Below are 26,946 nucleotides of genomic sequence, written 5' to 3'. Positions count from 1 at the left end.
AGAAGGTAGGCAGCAACCTTTGTTGTATTGTTAGCACTGTCCATGTTGTCTGACCAAAAGTACATTGGTTCAGAATAGATTGGTTTGATGTTTAACTTTTGTTCTAGTGATATAGAACTGGTTATTTTCAGGAAATTACATCATATTAAAACTGTAAAATGTCATCACCATCCATCTATCCAAGTATGGCTTTTGATCAGATAGAAGTATTGCTTCTAAACATCGCTGCATTTATGTGCAGTTTGATCCACTTGTGTTAGTGGAAAGATCAAAGTTTAGACCGCAGAGGGTACGTAGTAGATGTCACACGCTCTTCCCCAAAGTGTGTCTGACATATCTTTGGCAAATCCCCAATACAAATGCATAAACACATAGAGGCTCTCACCATCTCTCACTCACTCAGGAAGCGTCATACTTCCGAAACAAGACCAGACACATGTCTTCCTCGGCCCCGCTGATGTCTAGACTGATAGGAGTGCGAGGCGTTGGTCCTGGCCCAAACACCCCCATGCCTTGTCTGTCTTTTCCTCCCTTCAGGCTCCAGACCCTCTATCTCATACACACACTCCATCTGTCACCCTGTACATTTATCATACTACCAAGCTCCATATTCCCGTGATGTTGTTCTCTGATGCAGCTCCTGTTGCACTGCCTCATGGTCTGAGAATATCAAATTGTGTTCAGGTCTGAGGCACATTAGTCGGTTACATTAGTCAGCAGGGCATGCTAAGGGCATGCTTAGTTCCTGAGGTCTTTGTGTATGCTTATAACTACCAACTACCAAGACTAGCTTTCATTTATTTTTTGACATGTATGTGCTATTTGGTTTAACTGTTCTCTTTAACATAGAGCATTGTGTTCTCAGTTATGTGTATTTGGGCAATTGAAAGGCATGGTCAAGGTTCAAGCCTAAGGAAAGCTATTGGGAGAAGCAGTGAGATATACACCAGCAATGGATTAGTGATTAGCTGATTGTGGCATGGGGTCAGGAAGCAAGGGCTTTGGTTATTGGAGAGAAGAAAAAAGGAATAGATGGAAAACCTGACTTTAGAGTAGCTACACAACTTTCCATTAGCTTTACGGTAAGAACTCCTCCAGCTTTTCGGCTCTCCTGAAGTGAAATGAGGGAGGTTGTCTAGCAGTGGAGAATCATTTCTGATTTTGATCTTGTCTAGCAGTGGGGATTAATCCCTGATTTTGGCCCAGAGGTCTTGAAGGCCCCATGAACACTTTGATGTTTAGAGAAAGTGCGAGCTTAAGCCTTTAGACTGAAACAATCTTTTTTCATGTTGTTTCTGCAATTAAATAAGACAAATGGGTTTTCAGTGAGCACCTGACTGGGACTTGCCAAGCAGTTGTGAGTTTATGTGTGTCCTAATGTGTCCTAAGTCAGTTTCTATCAATTTATTATACACAAGTAAGCATGATTTTATAACTGATTTGCCTCAGAGCCACTCAGCACGGTGCTCCATTTTTTTGCTGGGCTTTAGATTGTAATGATGTGGTTTATATTCCACCCAAAACTACCATGTTTGAAGTGTCCTGCCAGCTCGGCGTCTCCCAGCCTGGCTCTGAGAAGGTTAGCCTTGAAGCAGCTGCAAATCTGGCATAGCTTTTTGGTGCAGTGTTGCCAAGGTAATCCCTCAGCGAGTCCCCGATCTTTCATTGTGTTGTCCTTCTTAGCATTATGATTTTCTTCGAAGCAGGTGATAAGATCCTTTGCGTAGGGCTCCCACAGTGATGAGAACCCTGCATAGGATCTAAGGAATGTTAAGAGGAGCACAGTGAGTAGGTGTGAAGTAGTGGTCTATCAGGTTACACTCATCTGTTATCCTGGTTGGTGGATCTGATGGAAGAGTGTGATCTTGGGAATAAATTGGAATATTTCTCGATTAATTGGGGATTACGTATTGTATCATTTTACATCACAAAAACAATCTAAATAATCTCAGTGTACACTGTTATTCTGTATTGAGATAATTTTTTTCTATTCATTTTATTTTATAAATTTCATTGCTACTGCAATTTCACCAATGTTGCCACTGACTGAAAGAGTACACTGTCATATTAACACAAGCTTCTTGTGCTTGGTCTCTGTAGACTGGACTATCTCCTCATATGCAGTCTGTTCCTATGGCCTGGGTGAGAGAAGGAGGGACAGTGCAGCTTTCTAAGAAGCATCTGAATGCTGAATACAGAGGAAGTAGCAACTCTGAGATTCTCTATACCATTCAGTCTGACAGTGGCCAGCCCCAACACGGTAATACATTGTGCTCACTTTGATATAGTAGTATAGTATACTAGTATACTAGTGACTCATGTTGATCTGAAGGTTTATATTAAGCCTGTATTTTCATGTTTTTTATTCCTTTGTATGATTGTTTTAGAGGTTTCCCTTTATCATTGAATCTTGCTTAAAGGAATATGACAGTAACTTGTTTGTAGATGTACATAGTTTTAATGTATGGTGTCACATTCTGTACTTATGATTCAATTAGTGTTATTTGATTACAAGTATGACATATGTGGGTGTTTGTAGGTGAACTAGTGCTGGTGCCCATGCCAGCGGATGACCCGGAGGAGGACTGGCAGGACTCGCCCCTGGGCAGAGACCCGACTCCAACCTCCACCTTCACTCAGCAGGACGTTAACGAGGGCACCGTGTGGTACCGACACTATGGAGGGAGCATAGAGAGAGACAGCTTCCAGTTTCAGGTATCAGGCAAACACATACACATACAATGTCTATCTGACTATCTCAAATGCACTCTATGCACAAGGTCACCTCTCCCACAATATTGTAGCATCACTAAGATTATGGATTTTCATAACAGCAAAACAACCAGACAAGGTTTCTTTAGTCAAAAATCTTTTCTTATTTAACATTCTATCGTCATGTATTAGTAGGGGAGATTAGCAGATTCCTCCTGAAATAACATTTCCTCTTGTACCGGAGTTTGCTTTGTCTGGTTTAGTTTCTATTCTCTTATCCGCCTCTGTCAACTTTGCTTTGGCCCAGCCAAGCCAAATAAGCTCAATTCAATCAGCCCAGCCCAATAAAAGACAAAACCGCTTCCAGGTAAAGAAATAAAGGACCTGAGTAAAGGAGTAAAGCTAAACTTGCATCAGCTCAGCCCTAATCATCCATGGCACAACAACATTCTCCATCTCATAAAACCCTCGTTTGTCTGCGTTTGGAGCACCTGCTGCCATACTGGGTTGGGTATGTTTTCAGCAGACTGTAGTCTTTACTAAAGAACAACGCTGCTGTCCTTCCTGAGCTACGTCGCCCATGTGGTCTTGGTGTTCTCCATCAAATAAAACTGCACCATATGTCTGAACGAGCCACTCATGGGTGATTTGTTAGTTAATCATGTATGCGCATAATCATGTATGTGCGTAATGATGCTGCGGGATTGATGTGGACATGGACAAAAGAACAGTGTCAGCTGAAGTGTTAGCTCAAGTGTGTGTGTGTGTGTGTGTGTGTGTGTGTGTGTGTGTGTGTGTGTGTGTGTGTGTGTGTGTGTGTGTGTGTGTTGGGGGCATATGTGTGGCTGCATTAACAGGTGTCTAGTGAGGCCTTTGCAAATGCACGGGGCGACACTCAGACTTTCACAATTGGAGTGATGCCTCAGACTCCAGGACTCCCCCAGCTGAGACCTGGAGCTGACCTACAGATCACGGTATGGGACAAATCACACAGACTAAACAGCTTTCTTTTATGGAGCCTTATTTTCAGTAGATATCATTTTGGGGTTTATTTTAATATATGATAATAAGTTAATATTAATCTTAATCTACAATCATATCTAATTTGAATATAAAGTATGTATTTGCGTGACTTCTTAAGTAATGTTAGATCCTTCAGTCTAAGGTCTTTTGAGTGCACCTTCCTGTCCTTTGTTAAGATGTGTAATAACTTGATCTCTGTAATCTTCAGGCACCATTGTGTTTAATCTGGGTGGCTTTCTATACTTCACAGCTGTACCTTTTGTCTGTGTGTTTGTATGCACGTATGCGGGTGTGTGCCCGTGTGTGCCCGTGTGTGTGTGTGTGTGTGTGTGTGTGTGTGTGTGTGTGTGTGTGTGTGTGTGTGTGTGCGCGTGTGTGAACATACAGGCGCTGGAAGATCGTGTCACTCTGATCACTCCCTCAGCTCTGTCCTTTACTGACTCTGAGACACCGAGCAGTGGACTGATCTATAACATCACCAAGCCTCTGTCTCCAGGATTTGGTAATTCAAACCTCGCTTAACTTAATGCATACCAGACCAATGGCTCTTTAATACGATAGCTTGCTGTCTTAGGAAGGTTGAGATATCACAAGCAAATTGCCAGCTACAAAAAAATATGCAAAAGTTTACGGATAACAGTCAGACGTGAAGATATGTGACATTTTCATATGCAGTTATAACTGGCAAACATGCACGGTGGATGTCATCCGTCTCCATTAAGTCTGACTGTGGTTTATTTAATCTCTTATGCACATCATTGCTCTAGGGATTCATGGCAATCTCCCTCTGTTTTTCCCTCTGTCCCTCTATCCCTCTATCTCAGGCACTCTGGAGCACGGGGACAAGCCCTACACACATGTCCGCTCCTTCACCCAGGCTGACGTGGATGCCAGCAAGATCATCTACAGGCCTCCACCCGCTCCATCCCACCTGCAGGAACTTTATCAGTACTCCTTCACCGGTGCGTGTGGCGGCCTCCAAAGGCCATGCCTGCATCAGGGCAGTGCTGCCACGGTGACTGCTGTCGCCACGGTCACCCGCCTCCCCGCTCCCACAGCTCTGCACAGTTCAGCCTCAGATCTCATATGAACCATCCCATCCTGATAATCAGGGCTTTCTCGGAAGCCCTGATTGGTCACATTGGGGTTGGATGACTCTTCACAATCCCAGCCTAGTCCAGCGTATGCGTGGTGTGCTCCATCTGAGGAAGCCCTCTGACTGCAGTGTAGTTTCCCAACACTCACATCTGCACCCCTGTACTACACTGCATTAGACAAGTTGCCTCACCCTGTGGTCTGACTGTACCAAAGCTTATTTATAGCTCCTTGCTATGCATGTAATGATACATCGCATTAGTATTTGAGTCCACATAAGGGTTGAAAAAATTGGCATCAAAGGTCATTGTAATTGGATGATTTTTTGTGAGAAAAAAATGTTTAAAGTATCAATCAATCAATCAATCAAATTTTATTTATATAGCGCTTTTTACAACAGTTGTTGTCACAAAGCAGCTTTACAAGTGCCAAGTCCTAGCCCCCAGTGAGCAAGCCAAAGGCGACAGTGGCAAGGAAAAACTCCCTAGTTTTTTGCATGAGGAAGAAACCTTGAGAGGAACCAAGACTCAGGGGGGGAACCCATCCTCCTCTGGCCGACACCGGTCACCATGACAACAACAACAATATAGACAGAATGTAGACAGAATGTAAAAGATGCAATAATGTCAATTTAGACCGAAAAATATGTAATAATGTCCATCATGGTGTAGGCATCCGGTTAGGCAGGAGGTGGCCGGCCAGGATGGATCGCTCACCTGGTGAACCAGTTTCAGCCTGTGACTTGCCAATATAAACCGCATGCCAGCTGCAGTGTGGAATGATTGAGTTATTGACTGTTCACAGCTCACTGAGCTAAGATGCATTGTGCCACCCCTCCCCCATTCTCACCCACTAACAGTGTTTCATTTCTCTAGGCTTGCCAGAGTCAGTGAACTTCCATTTCACAGGTATATTACTTTGGCGACCTTTACGATGCGTCTGTGCGTCTCTCTCTCTCTCTCTCTCTCTCTCTCTCTCTCTCTCTCTCTCTCTCTCTCTCTCTCTCTCTCCCTCTCTCTCCCTCTCTCTCTCTCAATCTCTCTCCACCTTTCTCTCACTCTCTCTCAGTCCTTCTCCCTCTCTCTTGTTCCTTCTCTCCCTCTCTCTCTCTTCTCTCACTTGTATTCATATCACCCTTCGGTTCCTTCACACGCTGTAACCTAATTCTGTTTCACCTTTTGCTTCCAAGTTCATTATTTATGGGGGCACTCTCCTTGGGATAACCCTTCCTCCCTCTCTACCAACCCCCAACACTCTATATCCCCGTGAGGGGAGAGTCCTGCCACGCATCCATCACCCTCACATGGTTTCTAGGAAACTGAAGCACGTGTAGCTACCCCAAGCCCACGCGTATGATAGTCTCCGTCTTCCAGGGTTGTGGAACCTTGACTCAAGAAGTCAGTTGTGTCGAAGTAAACAAATACAGAGCGGAAAAATAATCAAATAGGTTGTGCACTTTCCCTTCTCAAAGTGCGGGGCTGCGCTCATGAGAACCAGCAGAGGAGGAGTTCTGATCTGAAACACGAGTGAAGCACATTATATCTTATATTCATGCTAAAAATGAGGGACTGAGGCAGGGCCTTTGGCTGCACTCCTCACAGGGCTACACACTGTTGTTAGTGTTTGGTTTGGTTTTGGAAGTTTTGAATTCCCCAGTGTGTTGGTTTGATTCAGTCGTATCAAAGCAGTTTATTGTGAAAAACCGGTTACCCTTTTACTATGGAATCATTGTGTCATCGTTTTGGACAAGATTCTCTACTTGAGAATTTAGTGTGGAAATTTTTTATTTGACATTTCAATCAATGTGTTTACCAGCAGTTCCTAGCCTTCAGGAATCTAATTAACTTTCAGCTGAAAAAATGCCATTTTTATACTTGTGCTCTTGGACAGCCTTTAAATCCTGAAAGAAAAGATATAAAAGGTTAGGGAGGATTATCTTTTATGTTGTGCTGTGCTTGGAATTCATAAAACGTATTATTGGCAGACCCTGATCATTCTGTCTGTGGATATTTGAAACTCTGGCTAATGGTAAACTCTTCTCACATTATTCCCTTGAGGTTTGTGATTATAGGCCCAGGTAATCTTTGAAGTCGTACTGCAAATGCAAATGCCACTTTTGCTCTGTATGTGGAAAAAATGTGAGAAATTGCTCAATTATACAGTCCGACTCACAGATTTCTCGTTCTTTCTCAGTCTCTCGTTCACGGTCTCCCATTCTCCCTCACCCTCATTTCTCCCTAACACTTTACCTGTGCTCTCTCCTATGCATGATGTATAGAGAGAGTGAAGTGCTTTTAGATTGCATGGGGCCACAGATGAGCTCTGCCAGGAATGAGCCTGTGGTTTAAAGCCGCCGTGTCTCACTTGTTTCTCCACGCCGTCTCACTTCTTTCTCTGCTCTGTCTCACTTCATCTGATCGACCTGTCTGCATGTCTTCTTCCTACTGCCATATTCTGGTACACATTGCTGTGTTCATGCTTGCTGCCTTTAATTGACTTTTGAGCCAGCTATATATCATAATGAACTGTTACCTTGTAACTATTACACATAGTTATAAACTGCCGATTCCATACTGTATATTCCTTATTGACTTTTCTCATTTTTCTCATGTCATAGTAAATCATCTTGTCAAATTTTAATATATAATTGTTTTATTGCTTTAATAAATGTATAATATATGTTTCAGCTATTCCATAAATTCAGCACTTAGGCTATGAGTTAGACGTATTTGTATTGAACGTAAGGGTGATGACTGGTTTGCTGTTGTGTTGCAGTGTCTGATGGAGAACACACCACCCCAGAGATGGACTTCGCCATCCTGCTGTTAGCCAACCATCAGCAACCTCCGGTCTTTCAGATTTTGGACCCAGTGCTGGAAGTTAGCATGGGAGGCCGCGCCCCCGTGGGTAAGAAGCCACGCCTTCCTTAACGTCATGTTACTTGTCACTTGACGAAGGTCAGTCCTTCTGCAAACTGCACCTGATGATGTGAAATTTCAGGGAAGGTAAAAATTGCTGTTCAGAAGTGTTAAATGTGCAGCAAAGTTATGGAAACTGTATTGAGGGCAATTTCATACCTTTTCTCTCCGATTTCCTATACTCCTTTACTCCTTTATTACACTTTTCACTCCTTCACTGCTTTATACCTTCACTCTTTTACATCTTTACTCCTTTATTCATTTATTCCTTCACTCCTTTCATTCGTTCACTCCTTTAATCTAGACGTCAGGTTAGCTAAGGCATGATGAATGACCTGGTACTCCTGTGCTCTAGGTGGGCAACAGTTGGCGGTGACAGATGCTGACACAGCTCCAGATGAGCTGGAGTTTGAGCTGGTGGAGGCCCCTGTGCACGGTGCCCTCCTCAGGGTGGAGTTTGGCACCCAGACACAAATGGTTCATGGTAGGTTAATGAAGAACACTATGCAAACATCTTCACCTAACATTATTTGTCATGTTAAGCAATCTGTAAAGTGCCTCCACATTTTTCTCCATTTTGCTAATTTTGTTCAGCATGGCTAATGCCAATGAAGGCACTCTGCAGCACTTTAGATCGGCCCTGGTTCATAGACGTCACCAAAACCAAGTTGTTTGTGATCTAAAATCTCTCTGTCAGGTGATACTTTCACCTTCAGTGACATCACCAGGAACATTCTTCAGTATGAGCACGCTGGCCTCAACACTGAGGAGGACGCCATGATCTTCTCAGTAACCGATGGGATCTCCATGACATCCACCACAGTGCAGGTGATGGTTTCAGGGGTCAAAGATGATGGGCCTAGACGTGACCCCGAGTCACTGCTGTCGATGGAGGTGGCAGAGAAGAGCAGCTCTGTGATTCGACGCTCACATCTGGCTTATGTGGTGAGATGGCATTTAATATTTCTCAGTAACGACATTATAAATGGATGAAAACATAAACAGTTTAATTTACCTTTTTTATTGTTTTAGCATTTAATATAGTCTGTAATGTAAATGGTTTATCAAGTTTCCACAAAGCAGTAAACATTGTTTCCAAAGCTAGTTTATTAATGCATAAATGGCTCAATATTTCAACAAACTGACATTTTTTTGACCTTATCATCCAAGTGTTGAGTCAATTTGCAATATGTTTCAAATGTCCAGGATGATGACTCTTCAGATGATAAGATTCGCATCCAACTGGTTTCAGTGCCCATGTATGGGATCCTTACCAAAGCCAGTTCTGAAACAGACCACAAAGAACTGAACGAGTACTCTTCATTCACCATGGAGGACATCAACCATCATAAGATTCGGTAGAGTACATTGTAGAACAGCTCAAAATAGTATCTAAGTGATGACTATATTAAAGCCAGAATCATTGACATTAGTATTGGTGTAACACCTGGGGCGTCGTGGAGCGATGAGGTAGACGCACATGCTGAGAGGAGATTTATTAAAGGGCAAACCAAAAACATAGTCATATAGTCCAGGGTCTGATCAGACAGAGACTTAAACAAAGACATTTTCCAACACTAAACTAGGGCTCAGACACAACACAACAAAGACAACACTGACTAAACTTTGGAACACTCACAAACATGGACCATAGGGCTGTGGTAGAAACAATAATGAACAGCACAGACTTGACCAAACAAGGGGTTTAAATACACCAAACAAAACAAAACAAGGAACACCTGAACACAATAACAAGGGGCTGGGTTACAAAATAAAAGGTGGGACCAAGACTGACAGATAGCTACATAAACAAAACAGACTGGACAGGTGGGGGCGGGGATAGACGTGATAATTAGCGTTTTCATGTTATCATTCCTTTTCACTGAATATTTCAGTATTAATTTTTATATTCTTTTGCCATGTCACCTGTGGTGTGATGTCTGCGAGTTCTAAGCTTGGCTTAGAATAGGAATGTAAATCCCAAAATAGTAATAATAAAAGTAATAATATTACTCAGCAATATGCTAATATGTAAGAGTGCTGCTGACCTTTGTCACTGCTTCAGGCAGTTGGCAGTGAATTAGCACAAATATGAACTCATCTGGCATATTCCCATAGAGAGCTGCTTGTTGGCTTATTGGCTTTTAATTCTACCTGTTGATAACAGGTATGTTACCTCATTTGAAACCGGTAACCAGCCCGTCACCGATATATTCCACTTCATTGTCTACGATGGTGAGAACAATCGCCTCGACAACCAGATTTGCACCATCACCATCACTGCCATGCAGAGACAGCCACCTGTGGTAACTGTTCGTGGGGGCATCAAGGTTAGTGTTCACTAAACCACAAACGCATTATTTGACTGCTTTTAAAATGTTTCCAAATTCAATGTGTATGTGGATTGGCAGGTCCAAGAAGGAGGGAGAGTCCAACTGTCAGCCAATCATATCATCGCATCTGACCCAGACACACCCCAAAAGGATCTCTTGGTATGGCTCATCAGCCCTCCAAAGTATGGCTTTATTGAGAACACAAAACGAGGTGGGTTCTAACGCCAAGACTGACCTTACTTGTGTTAAAAGTTGTGTTTCAGCAGATGTAAGAGACAGTTGAGAGTGAAGCTAAACAGCACTAAACAGTCTACAGTATATATGTAAAATACTACTGTCAAGTTCATTTCAGACATTCATTCTTTGCATATAATTGTTTGTCATGTTATTTCCCTGTTATTTTCAGAAAGCCTGTCCATTGTCCTCTTAGGGTATGAATTCCCAGTTTAACAGAAACATTAGCATGTTTAACATGTTATTCAGAATATCTGTTTATGAGCCTGATATCTGTTTATGAACAGAAAAGAGAAGTAGAGTTCATTGGAGCATGAGTACTCTGGGAGTGTTCTGCAGGTATAAAGGAAGCTCGATAGTCATCTCCAGCACAAGAGGAGCAGTCTGTGGAAGAGCAGTCTGTATAAGAGCAGTCTGTGGAGGAGCAGTCTGTGGAAGAGCAGTCTGTATAAGAGCAATCTGTATAAGAGCAGTCTGTGGAAGAGCAGTCTGTATAAGAGCAGTCTGTATAAGAGCAATCTGTATAAGAGCAATCTGTATAAGAGCAGTCTGTGGAGGAGCAGTCTGTGGAAGAGCAGTCTGTATAAGAGCAATCTGTATAAGAGCAGTCTGTGGAAGAGCAGTCTGTATAAGAGCAGTCTGTATAAGAGCAATCTGTATAAGAGCAGTCTGTATAAGAGCAATCTGTATAAGAGCAGTCTGTGGAAGAGCAGTCTGTGTTTTTTCCTTTGCTTGTTCTTATAAAACTATATTGCTATGTCACAACAGACAGGTGTTTTTGCCTTGAAGTTGTCAGTATCTCAGGAATCATGGGCCTGCATGGCATCCATGTTTGTGTGCTTGATACAATATCAATATGTGCTACAATTAACATGTACACAAAGCACTTTGCAAAAGCATTCAGAAAGATTGTTCTGGATTACAATATCACATCGGTATTTTGTACTCTCATATTTTAAAATGCTTAATAAAAGTTGTTAGAAAATATACAAATTATTAACTAAAAATGCTGGCTGCACGTTCAACCACATATGAAAGCACAGATGAAGGATCTTTGTGTTAAAGAGGAAGAGAGGAAATGGAGGAAATGGAGCAGATAAATGTCCGTAATGCAATAAAGGACATGAAAGACAATACAGGATATAATCAACGCAGATCCACACCTGCTGAAGGCACTGTGGACATGTGTTTGAGCTGCTGCACTTCAGCACCAGGCCACTTCCTGTTCATGCACCGAACAGTGAACAGTGAAGAAAACTCAAGGCCTCCCTGCTCCCGCCACACACACGGTCTGCTATAGCACCAGGATTAACATTCACAGATGTGCAGGTAAAAAGCTAAGGAAACTCTTAGGACTTGATGGAATTGATTCCTGAATGCTGAACCTGAGAACTGAGTAACTGGAGTTTGAAGTGCATATTTAACCCGAGCTGCAGGCTAGAAGATGTTATGTGGAGAAGAACATGTGTGGTCCTAGTCCCAAAATGTGTGGTCCCAGTCCCAACCCAAAGGTTAGACCAGTGGCAGTCACACACGATGAAGAAAATATAAAATATCTTGGCTCTGACCACATAACATCATTTTGCAGTTCTACTAACAGGACAGCAGTGGTTTGGATGATGCAATCATCGACCTTCTGAGTGGAGTGTACGCTCATTTGGACAGAATGAGCTGCACTGTGAGAATTATGGGATCTGATTTCCCCAGTGCATTCAACACCATATAGCCTAGACTACTTGGTGAGAAGCTTCAGGTGAGGATAGTGGATGGACCCATCATTTCATGGTTAATGGACTACCCGACGTGAAGACCACAGCTTGTGAGGCTGCAGGTCTGTGTGACAGACCTGGCCATGTGCAGCGCTGCAGTACCTCAAGGAACTATGCTGGCTTCCTTCCTGATCAGCCTGTACGCCTTGAACTTCACACACTGCTTAGGTTCATGTTATCTGCAGAAGTTAACGCAGCCATGGTGAGGTAAATGAGAGGGACAGAATCATGGGTACAATATCAAAGATCTGGTGGTGGAGTTCAGGAGGCCTCTCTGTCACCACTGACACAGTGAACACTGAGATGATGAGGACTTACAGATATCTAAGGGTGCACTGGGACGCTGCTGTGAATCTTCGGTCTGTGCACTTTTTTTTTTCTTTTTAGTGTGTTGGGTCAAGAGTATTACAGCTAATGCTGAAAACGACTCAACAAATTAATCAAGAAGTGTGGTTCATTCAGTGGAGCCAAGCTGTATTCTCAGGATGTGGTTAAAGGTGGAGGAACTCCTGGTCATCATGGATAATGCTTCACACCCCCTGCACACAACCGTGATCAAACAGAGGCCGTTCGGCAGCAGACTGAAACAGATGTGCGCTGTCGTAGAGCCACGTGTGAGGTCATGCTTACCCGCTGCTATCCAACTCCATAATGAATCACCTCGTGGCCGCAGTAACACCGGCCTGCCGGCATAATGATTAATAAGATTAATAATAGTACGGAGGAGCACTGCTCTTCACACCCTCTACTATAGGTTTTACTACCTTTTGCCTTTTCTTTTGTAAAGTAAGTCAAACACTGGGTTAATATGATGGATTTGGTCTTAGCCTACTGTTAGCTATCTAGCTATCTCTCCAGTCATATTGCAAACAACAGGGTTACAATTAGCCACATGTTGTGAATCATTAAACAAGTTTACCTTTTCTGAATTAAAGATCCTCTTAATTTGAGACCAATAAGCATGGTAAAGAAATGAAACTCATAAAAAGGTACTATACGAAAAGCCCTCAAAATAATATATTTATTAATAATAGTAATAATAATTGGAAGAAGAAGAATTTATGTATATGTAAATTCAGTTGTTGGATTTCACTGCACAGTAATGGATTTAAATTGAATATAGCAATAGAAATAGTTTCAATCATCCTTCAAAACATGCCTAAGCAAGAAGGAGACCGTCAGAAGTGCGCCATCAGGATTGCTAAACCTAAATTCGTTGTATTGTGAGTAATGACTCTAATGTAATGCAATTTGATGTAATCTACTGTAATCAGAGGTGACTGATTTTTGCCCACAAACCATATGCTGTGTAGTATGCATACATAACATTGCCCATTCCTTAACAAACAGTAATCCCAGCAGTAAATGAGGGGTAGCATCACTCGGGACTGAAATCGTTAAGCATGGATGTCTGGTGCAAAATACAGAGAGATACTGCCAGACAACCTGCTTCAGTCTATTAAAACACGAGAGAAGCTTCTGTTTTCAGCAGGAGTGGCTGAACAGAAAAGGCTGAATGGTCTACAATGGCAAAATCAAATTCTGGATCTCGGTCAATTCAGGAATGCGTGGCACTGTTTGAAATATTGCGGCCTGCGAATATCATCCATCCCAACACCCTGGAGAAATCTGCAGGGAAGAATGGGAAGAAATCACTCCCAAACAGTATCGAAGGCGGGTAGAAACGCACACCAATAAATCTAAAACTGTTGCCGCAGCAAAGGTGGTATTACCAAGTACTAGGCTGAAGGGGTTGAATACATTCAACACTGCAAGCAACATCTTTTTGTTTTTAATATTTTAAAAAATATAATGTGCTGATAAAATATTGAATTCTGTCTTTGAAAACTTTAAGAATATATTGGTTTGCAATGAAAATACTGTCTGGAATAACATGTTAATGTGCAATTTGTAATCCAGATTCATCTGGTGAATTTTAAGAGGGCTGAATTTTTTCGCACAGTGTTTAAATATTGTTAATTGCAAAATGGGTTCATGGGTTTGTTTGGGTAATTTTTTTCTTGTTTACATTTGTGCACTCTTATCTCTATCACCAGTTGGGTCAATGGGTGGAGCCCATGTAATCAGCCCTGATGTCCCCTTTACAATGGAGGACCTCACCTCAGATCGCATCTTCTACGTCCAGAATGTCCACCAGGAAAACGTTCACCAAGATGTCTTCAGCTTCTATATCAGTGATGGGTCCAGCCAGACGGAGGCTTTTGACATCACCATAGATATCCATGTATGTGGTATAACTTCAGTTGTGGAATTTTCAGATATGAACTGGAAAAGTTCTCATCAGTGCTTTGCTAGACCAGTCTTTCAAATTCCACCATGGAAGGAAGGAAGGAATGAAGGAAATTTGTGAGTATTTTTGGAAAGGTATCTAATGAAATGTGATAGTAATTGGATATGTTTTGTTAAATCTTCAGCAAACTAAAGAAGAAAAAGTTCCAGTTATTTCCGTGAACAGTATCCATTTGGAGGAGAACACAGGTGTTGTCATTACCAATTCCTCACTCAACGTGCTGGACCTGGACACGCCGGAAAATGAGATTCTGCTTACTGTCATCAAGAAGCCATCCTACGGTCAGTCACCAGCTTCTTCTCTTTCTCTCTACTAATGCCTACCACAGCGTCTTATATGATAGAGACTTCTTCTTTTTACTGTTCCCTTGTCTTTTATGCCCTAGGACACAGTTGGTCTCCTTTGCATGCACTGTGCATTTTAAGCAAATTGGAAAAAAAAAGTACTTAGATTAATATCTTAGCATCTTCACAAAAGAAAAGACCTTCCTTTGATTTTATTATAGTTTAAAGTTCAGTGGTTTAATTGCATGTAATTAAGAGTCCTTAAAAGACCTTTTCACTTTCATCCCCCCGTGCCTTCCATGTACCCTTCTTACGGCAGATTACAGGGCTTTGTGTCCAGCTCTTCACAGGCTGACTGATGGCCCTTTCTTTTGTATGCCAGACCATTTAGCGGAACAGGGCCTCTGGGGTTGACTGGAGAAGCAAGAACAGTCCTCCGTTGACAGGGCGCTATTGCTGTTAGCTTTACTGCCATTGTGTCAGGCTTTGTGGCAGTTTGAGCACTGTTTGATAACGAGTCGGTATTGGATGTCAGTGCCGAGCAATGGAGGTACGGTTGTGACCTGACGGAGCTGACGTAGCCCAAAATAGGGCAGGAGCACAGAGCGCACAGGAGACCTGTGAACAGCAGGCCAAGGCTGCAAATAGAGGACAAATGGCAACTTGATTAGGATTTGTGTGAGGGAGAATGTGAGGGTGTGACGGTATGTTTCACATGCAGGATGCCAGAGCATGATGGAAACATCATACAAGCTAACAGATCGTATAGTATATTAAAGCTAGATCACAGCTTTAATTAAATCACAGCTACTGGCTATGAACTGGCTCATGGACTGTCAGAAGCTGGTGTGTATTTGTTGTTTTAGTCTATTTTTAGGTTTTAAAAAGCTGCTTTTAGGTTAGCCTTTCTTTGCTGTTTCACAGGGAAGCTACGCAGGAGGCAGTTCTACTCCCAGCCCCTGGAGAACGGCAAGGTTCTCCATCAAGGTTCCACCTTCACTTACCAGGACATTCTAGATGAACTGCTGGTGTACACTCCAGATGGACACAGCTCCGGGAATGATGAGATCCGGCTCACGGTCACAGATGGAATACACACAGAGACAGTGCACCTGGAGTTCAGCATAGACATGAGAAAGAGTGAAGGACCCAGAGTTACCATCAACCGAGGCCTTCAGTTAGCAGCAGGTGAGGATAAATACACCATGCACTGACTCATGGGATATAGACTTTTTATGGATAGCCTTGCATGATTTATATTTGAAGTGGATGCTCAAAAATTTGTTTTCTATTTGTATGTGTGTGTGTGTGTGTGTGTGTGTGTGTGTGTGTGTGTGTGTGTGTGTGTGTGTGTGTGTGTGTGTGTATGAGAGAGAGAGAGAGAGAGTTGTGCCTTCCTGGCCATGAGCACAGTGAATTAGCTGTGCAGAAATATGATGCTGTTCTCTAAAGTCTGGAACCCTGTCCATACATCTCTATCATCTCATACTTACGTCCACCAGGTTCCTCATCGAAGATCACAGAGCAGCACCTGAGGGGTACAGATATCGACTCGGACAATCTGAAGCTCAGGTTCACCCTAACCCAAGACCTGGGTGCTGGCACATTACAGCTGACGAAAGGGAGGAGCAAAGTGCAGATCTCTGCTGAAGGACCAGTCAAAAGCTTCACACAGGAGGATATCAACAAAGGTTTCTCCCTCTGTTTCACTAAAGGTCATATAGGATCCAGGGAAAGTCTATGCAATCATTTGAAAATGTCACAGATATGGCAGTTATCTGGAATAAACTCTAAGCAAGATGTTTAATTAAAAATGGATTGATTCTAAGAGCATATAATCGGAATGGTTCCACGTCAACGGATGTGGCATCTCCCCAGATCTACTCAGCATGTGTGAATCAGATGTTCTCAAAGGCTGCATTATGGTGCTTGATCTTTCCTGTTGTAGGTTTAGTGACGTATGTCCATGAGAAAGGAGAGAGCGGAGGAAGCGTCTCTTTTAAGTTTAACCTTGAGGATCCAGAGGGCAATAAACTGATTGACGAGTCTTTCTTCATCAGTGTTCTAGGTACGTTGCTCTTTTATAGCAGCAGTCACAACATTGGATCAGGTTATTATAAATTATTCTTATAAATTATTTTTATATCCTGTCACTCTTGCATACTTTTGTTTCTGACTTAGAGGACAAGCTCCCCCCTTCAGTAGTGGTCAACAAGGGTTTGGTGCTCGACGAGAACTCGGTGAAGAAGATCACAACTCTGCAGCTGTCCTCCACGGACCAGGACAGTGAGCCCGGGGAGCTCATCTACCGCATCACCAAACAGACACAGCTGGGCCATCTGGAACTCACCACCAATCCAGGTACATAGACACACATATACATGGTCACTTGCAATCATCATATGCAGATAGCGGATTCCCATGATGCATTTTCAGAAAAAAACCTCTATCCTGGTTTTTCCCTCTCCACTTATTTCTCTCCCTCTCACTTCATCTGACTTTCTCTCTCTCTCTCTCTCTCTCTCTCTCTCTCTCTCTCTCTCTCTCTCTCTCTCTCTCTCTCTCTCTTCCTCCCTCTCTCTCTCTCACTCTCCATGAGTCTGTCTACAAACATCCTAACCCACTTTGTCTGGCCACGAAAAAGATAACAATACAAAATTATACATGTTAATTAATGTGGAAAACTGTTAAAACATTGGGCAGTGTGTCTCAGATTATAGCCTTAGTGATAAATGTCAAATAAGTGGCATTGATAAGGCCTACAGGAATTCAGTGAGTCAGAAAGCAAAATGAATGAACCACGTCTTCTCCTCCCTGCACCCCGATGCCTCTCCGTTCACCTCTACTCTTAACGCTCCATGGGATCCAGTGGGTTACTGTGAACTTCCAAAGCAGTGCAGCTATTGACATCAGCACCAAGCTGCTTCTCTGCGTTCCTTGCCTCGGATACCCAGTAAACGGCACTGGAAATGGCTTCTGTTCACTTCACCGTGATAACAGTCCGTTTCACACCGATCCGTTTGGTGTAGTGAGCCCCCCCGCTGAGAGAGGGCGCTATAAAGGGAGTGGACCCTAACGCTTTAAGGCTGACGCTTGACGCTGATGTTGCAGGCAAGCGCATCAGCACATTCACCCAGGCTGATCTGGCGTCTCGCAGCGTGCAGTACGTCCACACCAGCGAAGAAGAGACGCACTCGGATGACTTCTCTTTCACGGTGTCGGACGGCGCTAATGAGGTATGCACGTGCATTGGCACACGCACCTTGTGCACACGCGCACACACACGGGCACGCGCTAATGAGCGCAAGAGCTGCTTAAATAAATAACGAGCCGGCCAAGGAGCCACTGAAAGAGATCAGCATAGCAAGTTATCGCACAATACAATGAAGCCACAAACTGCTCAAGTGGAAAAGCCTCTGCTGCATGAGAGAGAGAGAGAGAGAGAGAGAGAGAGAGAGAGAGAGAGAGAGAGAGAGAGAGAGAGAGAGAGAGAATGGGCCCTGAGGAATGTGGCCCCTTAGACAATGTGCAATTGGTATAGACAATTAGAGCTTTTTATCACAAATGAGCCAAATGGGTTATTAATGGGTTATTAATGTGCTCATTAAGATCTCATTTCTCACTGTTCTGCCATGGCACAGTATTTTGGAGGTTTTTTAGCCTTCCAGTCCAATGAACTGCCATCAAACAGTATTTATAGAGTTTTTTTTTTTTTGTTTGTTCATCCCCATCAACCTTTGTTGGTTTATTTGTCAATCTAGATGGAAAAATCTAGTGAGTAGTCAGCAGAATGTGAACAGAAGCTATAATAGCAGTGTGTGTACCTACTGTTGAAGAACAGTGAATTACTGTTAAATGGCAACGTGCCAGAAAAACAGAGATTCTAATACTGGTTACATAGGCATTCCTAAAAGTGCTTAAATGGGCATTTGAATTGCAAAATAGGCCTGTGTGCGTTCTACTTTGTTGCAAGGATGCCTGGGAACAAATCACTCTTCGTCTGTAAGAGACCGAACGTGGAGCCCGATTAGTTATTGCCTCTCTGTCTTAGGGTGAAAGTCCTTACAAAATGTGCAGTGATGTTTGATTGCTTGGTAGGCACATAAACATTTAAAGAGATTTTGTCTTTGGTGGTGTTATTCCAAATGTTTTGACGGCCAGAAGATCAAAGCTACCCATTTTAAAGGAATGTTTTGCCCAAATATATTAAGATAATTAACAGAAAAATAATCCTTGTGGGCACCAGTTAATGTGATTTGCATAATGATGATAATGATTTCCCTTACTAGTGTAAGGTCCCTTACGACATTAGTAAAAACATTTCAATTTTTTGTCCTGTGAGCAGTGTTAAATATTCACACGCTATTGTCGATAGCAGTTTAAATACTAGTCTCATACACTTTTGACTGACTCTCTTTTTGAACACCTAATGTGTCTCTGGCACATTCTGTCAATATTACAATGACTAATTATACAGCAGTATTAACATGAACATATTCAAAATGAAAGCTGAGCCACAGTGATTGATGTACGGTTAATAACGACTTCTGACTGTGAGTGTACCACAACAGATATTAACTCTGTGTGCCCTTGTGTTCCTGATGCAGATCTCTCAAACATTCTACATCACCATGCGGCCGGTGGACGACTCCCTGCCCATGCTGTCCGTCCCGGGGATGAGGGTGCAGGAGGGCGTGAGGAAGACTATCACAGAGTTTGAGCTGAAGGCCACAGATGCTGACACAGAGGTAACCCTAGCAACCACGAGCACGGGCAGCGTTGGGGTGTGTTCAGCTTGCCCGTGCATGCAAAAAGGTCTTTTTTGTATTTATTGTGTATTAAAGGATTAAGGGTGACAGTTTGACACGAGCTCTTGAATCAGAGATTCGGTGACTTTGGATTATCGCTCTGAATGTTAAAGGGTTTTATGAATGTTAAAAAGCTTTATGAAAGTGATTTATGAATATGTGTTGAATTGCTGTTTAAAAGGTCTGTGCACAAAACCGTCTGTGCAGAAAAGGCTGTGTCATGATTTATTTGATTCATTTCTTTGTGCTCAATCCATCCAATGAGCTATAGATGTCTGATACCATAGGACACTTTCCATGACTTCTGTCTCTCTCTCCATCTCCCTCTCCCTCTCTATCTCCCACTCTCTCTCCCTCTCTGTCCCACTCCCTCTCTCCTCACTCTCTCTCTCACCATCTCTCTCCCTCTCTCTCCATCTCTCTCTCTCCCTCTTTCTGTCTCACTCCCTCTCTCCATCTCTCTCTCTCTCCCTCTCTCCATGTCTCTCTCCCTCTCTCTCCCTCTCTCTCCATCTCTCTCTCTTTCTCTCTCTCTCTCTCTCTCTCCATCTTTCTCTCTCTCTCTCTTTCTGTCTCAATCCCTCTCTCCGTCTCTCTCTCTCTCTCTCTCTCTCTCTCTCTCAGGAGGACATGATCACGTTCACCATTGTCCAGGCTCCTCGTCATGGCACCATAGAGCGCACCAGCAATGGTCAGCATTACCGCCAGACCAGCACCTTCACCATGGACGACATTTATCAGAACCGCATCAGCTACAACCACGATGGCAGCAACTCCCTGAAAGACCGTTTCACCTTCACAGTCAGCGACGGCGCTAACGTCTTCTTCATTGTAGAAGAAGGCGGGACAGAGGTTAGCCACACCTCCCTCACAGTGCTGCCACAGAGCATTTTGCTTTGGGAGTGTTCTCTGTGTGTTTGGTAGTGTTTTCTGTTTTTATTTTATTTTTTTTTTTTTTGGGGGGGGGGGCTTCCTCTGTTTCACCATTGTGCAGGTAGCTGTGCCAAGCTCTTGCATTCTTCTGTCTTACAACATAAAAATATCAGGAGGTGAAAACTGAATTTTAAGGATTGAGGTAGCATTACTTTACCTAAGGCACTCGTCAATATTAATACAAATCTAGTTTTACCAAGGGTCACTTGTCAGTATTCATAAAATAGGGATAGCACACAGTAGATCTCTTCTTCTCACACTCTCTCCTAGTTGCATTCTAGAAGCTTCCCTGCCTCCTGGCTATGGAGCCATGTTGTCAGGATAGCTCATGGCTAAATATTGTTGGGTACACTTGTAAAGGGAGAGGGACTTCACCTTGACTCTGACTGACAACATAACAGAGCTATTGTGACGACACTTAACCTGAGACCCTCCAGACTGTAGAATGCAGCCATCCTTGCCTGTTCATCAGTTGTTATGTGCCCTTAATATCAGCAGTTGTTTCACCGAGGCAGTGTTAAAATAGAGCTCATGTCCTTTTGTGGCTGTAACGCTTTGTTGAAATGGCTTTGTCTTGGTCCAAGGTGGTCACTGCCGCACCACAGAAGTTTAAGATTGACATTCTGCCGGTCGACGATGGCACTCCTCGCATTGTCACTAATCTGGGCCTGCAGTGGCTGGAGTATATCGATAACAAGGTAAAGAACCAGACTCAAGCAAATATTTGCTATTTTAATTACCTGGTGTCCCTCTACATACATGCTAAGTTGCATTAGTAATAGCAGACTATGGCATCAATGACTTGCTGAATAAAGGTGCGCTGCTGCCCCCAGCTGGCCATATCTGAATATGACCACCATGATGGACTGTAATGATTCAGTGAAGAAATACATGTTCCGTTCTTGGTATGAAATCTTTGAGGTATGTAGAAAAGCTTTTAAGCACTCTAAAATTGTGTTCCAGGCCACAAACCTGATCTCCAAGAAGGAGCTCCACACCGTTGACCCCGACACTGATGACGGTCATCTGACTTATGAGATTACTGCCGAACCCAAACATGGCTACCTGGAGAGTAAGCTCCAACCAGGGACGCCAGTTACCTCTTTCACCCAAGGTATTGCTACGATGTGTCCAGGCTTACAAGATTGTATGCATTCATGTGTCAGACCTCTGTAGAAATGCAAATTTAGTAGTGTTTGTCTGATTGTTGTCAGTGCTGTATAACAGGAGGATAAGCATTATAAACCCTAGCCTTATAATGTAACGGCCTAACTCTTAATGAATAGTCATTAGCATTCCATGACTGGCCACTTGAAAGGACATTTTGTGTCTTACAGCGGACATCAACCTTGGCCTCATCCGTTACGTTCTGATCGAGGACAAAGTCCAGGAGACGTCAGACAACTTCAAGTTCCTGGTGAAGGACAGCAAGCCCAATGTCGTCAGTGACAATGTGTTCCACATTCAGTGGTCCCTCATCAGCTTTGGGCACAGCAGGTGGGCACGTCTCTGCTTCTGTTCCACACCACAGCCATCGCTGGAGTGAACATCAAACGCAGCCGTTGCTATACAGTGTACATCAGACACAAATGGGAACCGTTCATTAGCCACCTGTGTTATTGATTACATGGTATCATTTAGTACTGTCATTAGAAACTTGTCCTCCTTTGGCTGGACCTAATGTTCCAGAGTCTCCTAATTATCCCATGTATAGAAACCCGTGTGCAGTGTCCCGTGTGCAGTGTCCCGTGTGCAGTGTCCCGTGTGCAGTGTCCCGTGTGCAGTATCCCGTGTGCAGTATCCCGTGTGTAGAATCCCGTGTGCAGTATCCCGTGTGCAGTGTCCCGTGTGCAGTATCCCGTGTGCAGTGTCCCGTGTGCAGTGTCCCGTGTGCAGTATCCCGTGTGTAGAATCCCGTGTGCAGTGTCCCGTGTGCAGTGTCCCGTGTGCAGTATCCCGTGTGCAGTATCCCGTGTGTAGAATCCCTGTCCCTGGTGCTACATGCTTTGTTTCGCCTGCAGCTATAACGTGAGTGAGAAAGCAGGCACAGTGTCAGTGACGGTGAAGAGGACGGGAAACCTGAACCAGTACGCCATCGTACTGTGCCGCACAGAACAGGGGACAGCCACCTCCGCGTCTGCTGCCGGCTCACGGCCCGGACGCCATGACTACGTGGAGCATGCAGGGCAGGTACTGCAGCACAGCCGGAGGACACGCCTCCACCAGGGGCCACGCCTCCACCGGGAGCCACGCCTCCACCTGGGGCCACGCCCACTCCATGTTAGCCTCGGCATGCGTGGGCTATATTAAGTATGTAGGGCAGCTGGAGAACAGTAGTGTAAACCGTTTATTATGAGCGATATTTATGAAACATTACACAGCACTAATGTCTACTGACATGATTTATACAAATGTTTCAATCATGAAAGAAAGAAATCCAAATTCATTTTAAATTAGCCACAATCTGCTTCTCAAAAGTTAAATTAACATAGTTGTGCTTGTGGCAGGACTGATGGTAAAAAGACAGCACTATAAAGTGTTAAATGCGTCCCACACCACCGAGCCCATCTCCTGATGAGTCCTGATTCTGCAGGTTCAGTTCGACGAGCGAGAGGATTCCAAGGTGTGCACCATTGAGATCAACGACGACCAGGTCTTCGAGAACATGGAGAGCTTCAGCGTGGAGCTCAGTATGCCTGTGTACGCTCTGCTGGGCCAGGTGACACGTGCCGTCATCAACATCAATGACTCAGAGGACGAACCCACGCTGCAGTTCGACAAGAAGACTTACCATGCCAACGAGAGTGCCGGCTTCATCTTCGCCCCCATCGAGAGGAAGGGTTAGTGTTCCGTGCTCAGAGTTCTCCTTATAAGTGCTAAAAACTGTAATGGACTATATAATATTTTATAAAGGAATATTATGTGCACTCTCTCTTTCTCTCTCTTTTTCTCTCTGTTTCTTTGCATAATGCTGATAATGTCGCAAAATGTTGTGAGATGCACTCACTATACACTCAGATTCAGAACCTGCTACCCTCCCCTGTCCCTTGCCCATCCCAGGTGACACCAGCAGCACCGTGTCTGCGCTCTGCTACACCGTGCCCAAATCAGCCCGGGGTAGCAGTCTCCACTCCCTCGAGTCAGGTTCCGACTACAAGAGCCGAGGCATGGGTGGAGAGAACCGGGTGGTGTTTGGTCCTGGCGTCAGCATGTCCACCTGCGACGTGAAGCTGATTGACGACAGCGAGTACGAGCTGGCCGAGGAGTTTGAGCTGGTGTTGTCCGACGCTTCAGACAACGCCCGCATTGGTAACATCACCGTCGCCAAGGTCATCATCGATGGCCCCAACGATGCTTCCACTGTGTTTCTGGGCAACTCCTCCTTTACGTTCCCCGAGGATGCAGGTCTGTGGTTTAGAAAACCTTTCTTTTTTTTTACTTTCCTTCATTGAACTTTTGCATCTATAATAATAGAAATATGTAAACTGTTTTGCATATGCAAATTGTAAAACAGTTTTGTTTATTTTGTCTCCTTTAACAATTCCTGGATTCTTAGTGGATTAAACAACATATGGATGGAAAGAAACAGCTAAAATACAGAGCAGGCTCTTTATGCTGGTGAGGAGCTCATTTAGTGCTTCCTCCACAGGCACCATCGAGATCTCCGTGCTGCGGCAGGGCAGTGACCTTTCGTCTGTGACGTCGGTGTGGTGTGCCACCCGCCCTGCTGACCACGACTCTGCCACGCCCGGGGTGGACTACATCCCCAGCTCCAAGAAAGTGGAGTTCAAGCCTGGCAAGACGGAAGAGGTATGATGTACGCTGGAGAGACCAGATGAATCCAGTCCCCAGATAAGATGTAGGACACGTCCGGTTTACTTTGACTCGTGGCAAATACGGTAGTTAACTAAAACAGTGTGCCTTCTTTAGACTTGCAGTTTGACCATAATGGATGACGTCCAGAGCCCCACCATTGAAGGGAAGGAGTCCTTCATCATTTTCCTCAGCTCTCCCAACGGCGCTGTGCTTACAGAGCCACACGAAGCTTCAGTTTATATAATTGACACGGCCCAAGACAGTATGTGTCCCTGTTCACTCACCCTTCACATACTGTGAAGTTCATGTGCTTTCAGAGCGCACCCTAAGCCTCCGTTGCTTCTTCAGTCCCCAGTATGCAGTTTGAGAAGGTGGCGTATACTGTCCAGGAGGAGGACGGGGCCCTGCACATCCCTGTGGTCCGGACGGGCGACCTGAGCTACAAGTCCTCTGTTCGCTGCTTCACACGCACCATGTCAGCCATGGTGATGGACGACTTTGAGGAGAGGAGGAACGCCGACGCCTCTCGCATCGTCTTCCTCAAAGGAGAGAAGGTCCTGCTCCGCTCTCACAACTGGCACTCACGATCACGTGTGATGCTATTAGCCTCAGGCCAGTCCCCGGTAAACATGGAGGTGTTTGTCTGCAGGTGAAGAACTGCACAGTCCACATCAGTGATGACTCAGTCTTTGAGCCCGAGGAGGAGTTCCAGGTACACTTGGGCACACCGCAAGGAGACCACTGGAGTGGAGCCATGATTGGCGTGAATGACATTGTCACTGTCACCATCACTAATGATGAGGATGGTAGGCTTTTGATACTGGCTCAGCATGTTCCTTAATATTTCCAGATCTTAATCTTAATCTGTGTAGTATATGTCTGTATTGTAGTTAATATGGCCAAGATGGCAGTAATTACAACACGATGCATCAGTACATGATTGTTGTTTCGCAGCACCCACCATTGAGTTTGAACAAGCTTCTTACCAAGTACGAGAGCCTCCTGGTCCAGATGGCATCGAGGTTCTTAACATCAAAGTAATCCGCAAAGGGGACCTGGATCGCACCTCCAAGATCCGCTGCAGCACCCGGGATGGATCAGCCCAATCTGGAGTGGACTATAATCCCAAGAGTCGGGTTCTCAAGTTCAGCCCTGGTTGGTCAAAAAACTCCAGAGCAGATCTATTTACTCTCTCAGGTTCCGTGTTTTGTCACATGGAACTTCATGAATTCCAAATCGAGACTTCTTTTGATTGCCTCCCAGGTGTGGACCATATTCTCTTTAAAGTTGAAATCTTGTCGAATGAAGAGCGGGAGTGGCACGAGTCTTTCTCATTGGTTCTTGGCCCTGATGACCCAGTGGAAGCTGTCCTGGGGGAAATTACCATGTCAACTGTGACTATCCTGGACCAGGAAGCAGCTGGAAGCCTCATCCTCCCAGCTCCGCCCATTGTAAGAGCTGATTTGCATTATTCATTAGCATATATTTACTATGAATTTGGAACATTGCCCTATTCTTAATCATTACATTTACCCTGACATCTGTTTGATTTGACATGAAGCCCAGACAAATATACTTTATTTTTTTTACAATTTACACTGCAAGAATACCACAAGTCCTAATCAAATATATATATTTTTATATATATTTTTTTATCCATATCCACCATAGCAAAACTATGATTCATTTGCATTTCTCACAATCATTGCAGGTGGTGTCGCTCTCAGACTACGACTACATCCAGGAGGTCACAAAAGAGAGCAGTAAGAAGTCTCCATCTCCCGGCTACCCCCTGGTCTGTGTGACCCCTTGTGACCCCCACTACCCTAAGTACTCACTGATGAGGGAACGCTGTGAGGAGGCCGGCATCAACCAGACCTCCATCCACTTCAGCTGGGAGGTGGCAGCACCGACTGACACCAGTGGGGCCAGGTCTCCCTTTGAGACGGTCACGGACACCACGCCGTACACAAGTGTTAACCATATGGTTAGTTTCCCACCTTAGACAAGCTCCGATTTCAGAAGACTTAAGCAGATTCAAAACATGGCAGATGTTGAATGAATGTAAATAGTAAGAGGGAAATTGGAATTGTCTGAATGACAAACCCATAATGAGTGGGTTTTGAGGTCATTCCTGGTTCTCCTCTACACAGGTTCTGGACAGCATCTACTTCAGCCGGCGGTTCCATGTGCGCTGTGGGGCTCAGGCGCGGGACAAAGCCGGCCACCTGGGGACCCCGTTGAGGAGCAACATTGTCACCATCAGCACGGAGGGCTCCATCTGCCACACACCCGTGACCACTGGCACGGCCCGAGGCTTCCAGGCCCAGTCCTTCATCGCCACGCTCAGATACCTGGATGTCAAACACAAAGAGCACCCCAACAGGTCAGAGGCAACAGAGAACGCATGCAAACTTAAGGCGAACTAAACGCAAACTTAATGTGAACTTAATGTGTGTTCAGGAGCACACATATTCAAAAGGTTTATGAATCAACAGCTTCCCTTTTGTACCCATGTATCTGGTTTGCCATGTAGGATTCACATCTCGGTTCAGATCCCTCATCAGGACAGCATGCTTCCTCTGGTGTCTACTATGCCCCTGCACAACCTGCACTTCCTGCTCTCTGAGTCCATTTACCGACAGCAGCACATTTGCTCCAACCTGGTCACACTCAAAGACCTACAAGGCATCTCTGGTTAGTGGCGCAG

The 26,946-nt window shown here is 44.3% G+C and overlaps 1 protein-coding gene across 2 annotated transcripts in view; it reads left to right on the top strand.

Moving 5' to 3' along the window:
- The window catches only part of fras1 (Fraser extracellular matrix complex subunit 1), a 97,556-nt gene that overhangs the window by 64,302 nt on the left and 6,308 nt on the right, over positions 1 to 26,946 (top strand). Inside the window, exons 29-65 of one of the 2 annotated variants that reach the window (XM_077000828.1) lie at positions 1 to 5; positions 2,101 to 2,260; positions 2,540 to 2,715; positions 3,570 to 3,686; positions 4,123 to 4,237; positions 4,560 to 4,697; positions 5,706 to 5,738; positions 7,606 to 7,737; positions 8,104 to 8,232; positions 8,446 to 8,693; positions 8,955 to 9,106; positions 9,916 to 10,078; positions 10,160 to 10,292; positions 14,142 to 14,329; positions 14,520 to 14,676; positions 15,604 to 15,867; positions 16,182 to 16,370; positions 16,628 to 16,747; positions 16,861 to 17,040; positions 17,791 to 17,915; positions 19,287 to 19,427; positions 20,112 to 20,339; positions 21,005 to 21,118; positions 21,384 to 21,534; positions 21,758 to 21,917; positions 22,442 to 22,610; positions 23,014 to 23,260; positions 23,481 to 23,825; positions 24,070 to 24,230; positions 24,351 to 24,498; positions 24,585 to 24,790; positions 24,886 to 25,042; positions 25,191 to 25,391; positions 25,500 to 25,687; positions 25,948 to 26,223; positions 26,390 to 26,622; positions 26,773 to 26,933. The exon at positions 1 to 5 is cut by the window's left edge and continues 316 nt beyond it. In XM_077000828.1, the coding sequence (XP_076856943.1) occupies positions 1 to 5; positions 2,101 to 2,260; positions 2,540 to 2,715; positions 3,570 to 3,686; positions 4,123 to 4,237; positions 4,560 to 4,697; positions 5,706 to 5,738; positions 7,606 to 7,737; positions 8,104 to 8,232; positions 8,446 to 8,693; positions 8,955 to 9,106; positions 9,916 to 10,078; positions 10,160 to 10,292; positions 14,142 to 14,329; positions 14,520 to 14,676; positions 15,604 to 15,867; positions 16,182 to 16,370; positions 16,628 to 16,747; positions 16,861 to 17,040; positions 17,791 to 17,915; positions 19,287 to 19,427; positions 20,112 to 20,339; positions 21,005 to 21,118; positions 21,384 to 21,534; positions 21,758 to 21,917; positions 22,442 to 22,610; positions 23,014 to 23,260; positions 23,481 to 23,825; positions 24,070 to 24,230; positions 24,351 to 24,498; positions 24,585 to 24,790; positions 24,886 to 25,042; positions 25,191 to 25,391; positions 25,500 to 25,687; positions 25,948 to 26,223; positions 26,390 to 26,622; positions 26,773 to 26,933 (6,210 nt within the window). The remainder of the gene's footprint in view (positions 6 to 2,100; positions 2,261 to 2,539; positions 2,716 to 3,569; positions 3,687 to 4,122; positions 4,238 to 4,559; positions 4,698 to 5,705; positions 5,739 to 7,605; positions 7,738 to 8,103; positions 8,233 to 8,445; positions 8,694 to 8,954; positions 9,107 to 9,915; positions 10,079 to 10,159; positions 10,293 to 14,141; positions 14,330 to 14,519; positions 14,677 to 15,603; positions 15,868 to 16,181; positions 16,371 to 16,627; positions 16,748 to 16,860; positions 17,041 to 17,790; positions 17,916 to 19,286; positions 19,428 to 20,111; positions 20,340 to 21,004; positions 21,119 to 21,383; positions 21,535 to 21,757; positions 21,918 to 22,441; positions 22,611 to 23,013; positions 23,261 to 23,480; positions 23,826 to 24,069; positions 24,231 to 24,350; positions 24,499 to 24,584; positions 24,791 to 24,885; positions 25,043 to 25,190; positions 25,392 to 25,499; positions 25,688 to 25,947; positions 26,224 to 26,389; positions 26,623 to 26,772; positions 26,934 to 26,946) is intronic. The other variant, XM_077000829.1, reaches the window with a different exon arrangement.

Source organism: Brachyhypopomus gauderio, chromosome 3, assembly GCF_052324685.1.
Source record: "Brachyhypopomus gauderio isolate BG-103 chromosome 3, BGAUD_0.2, whole genome shotgun sequence".
Classification (NCBI taxonomy): domain Eukaryota; kingdom Metazoa; phylum Chordata; class Actinopteri; order Gymnotiformes; family Hypopomidae; genus Brachyhypopomus; species Brachyhypopomus gauderio.
The sequence above is the reverse complement of the archived record's forward strand: the minus strand, read 5'-3'. Positions and strand labels throughout refer to the sequence as shown.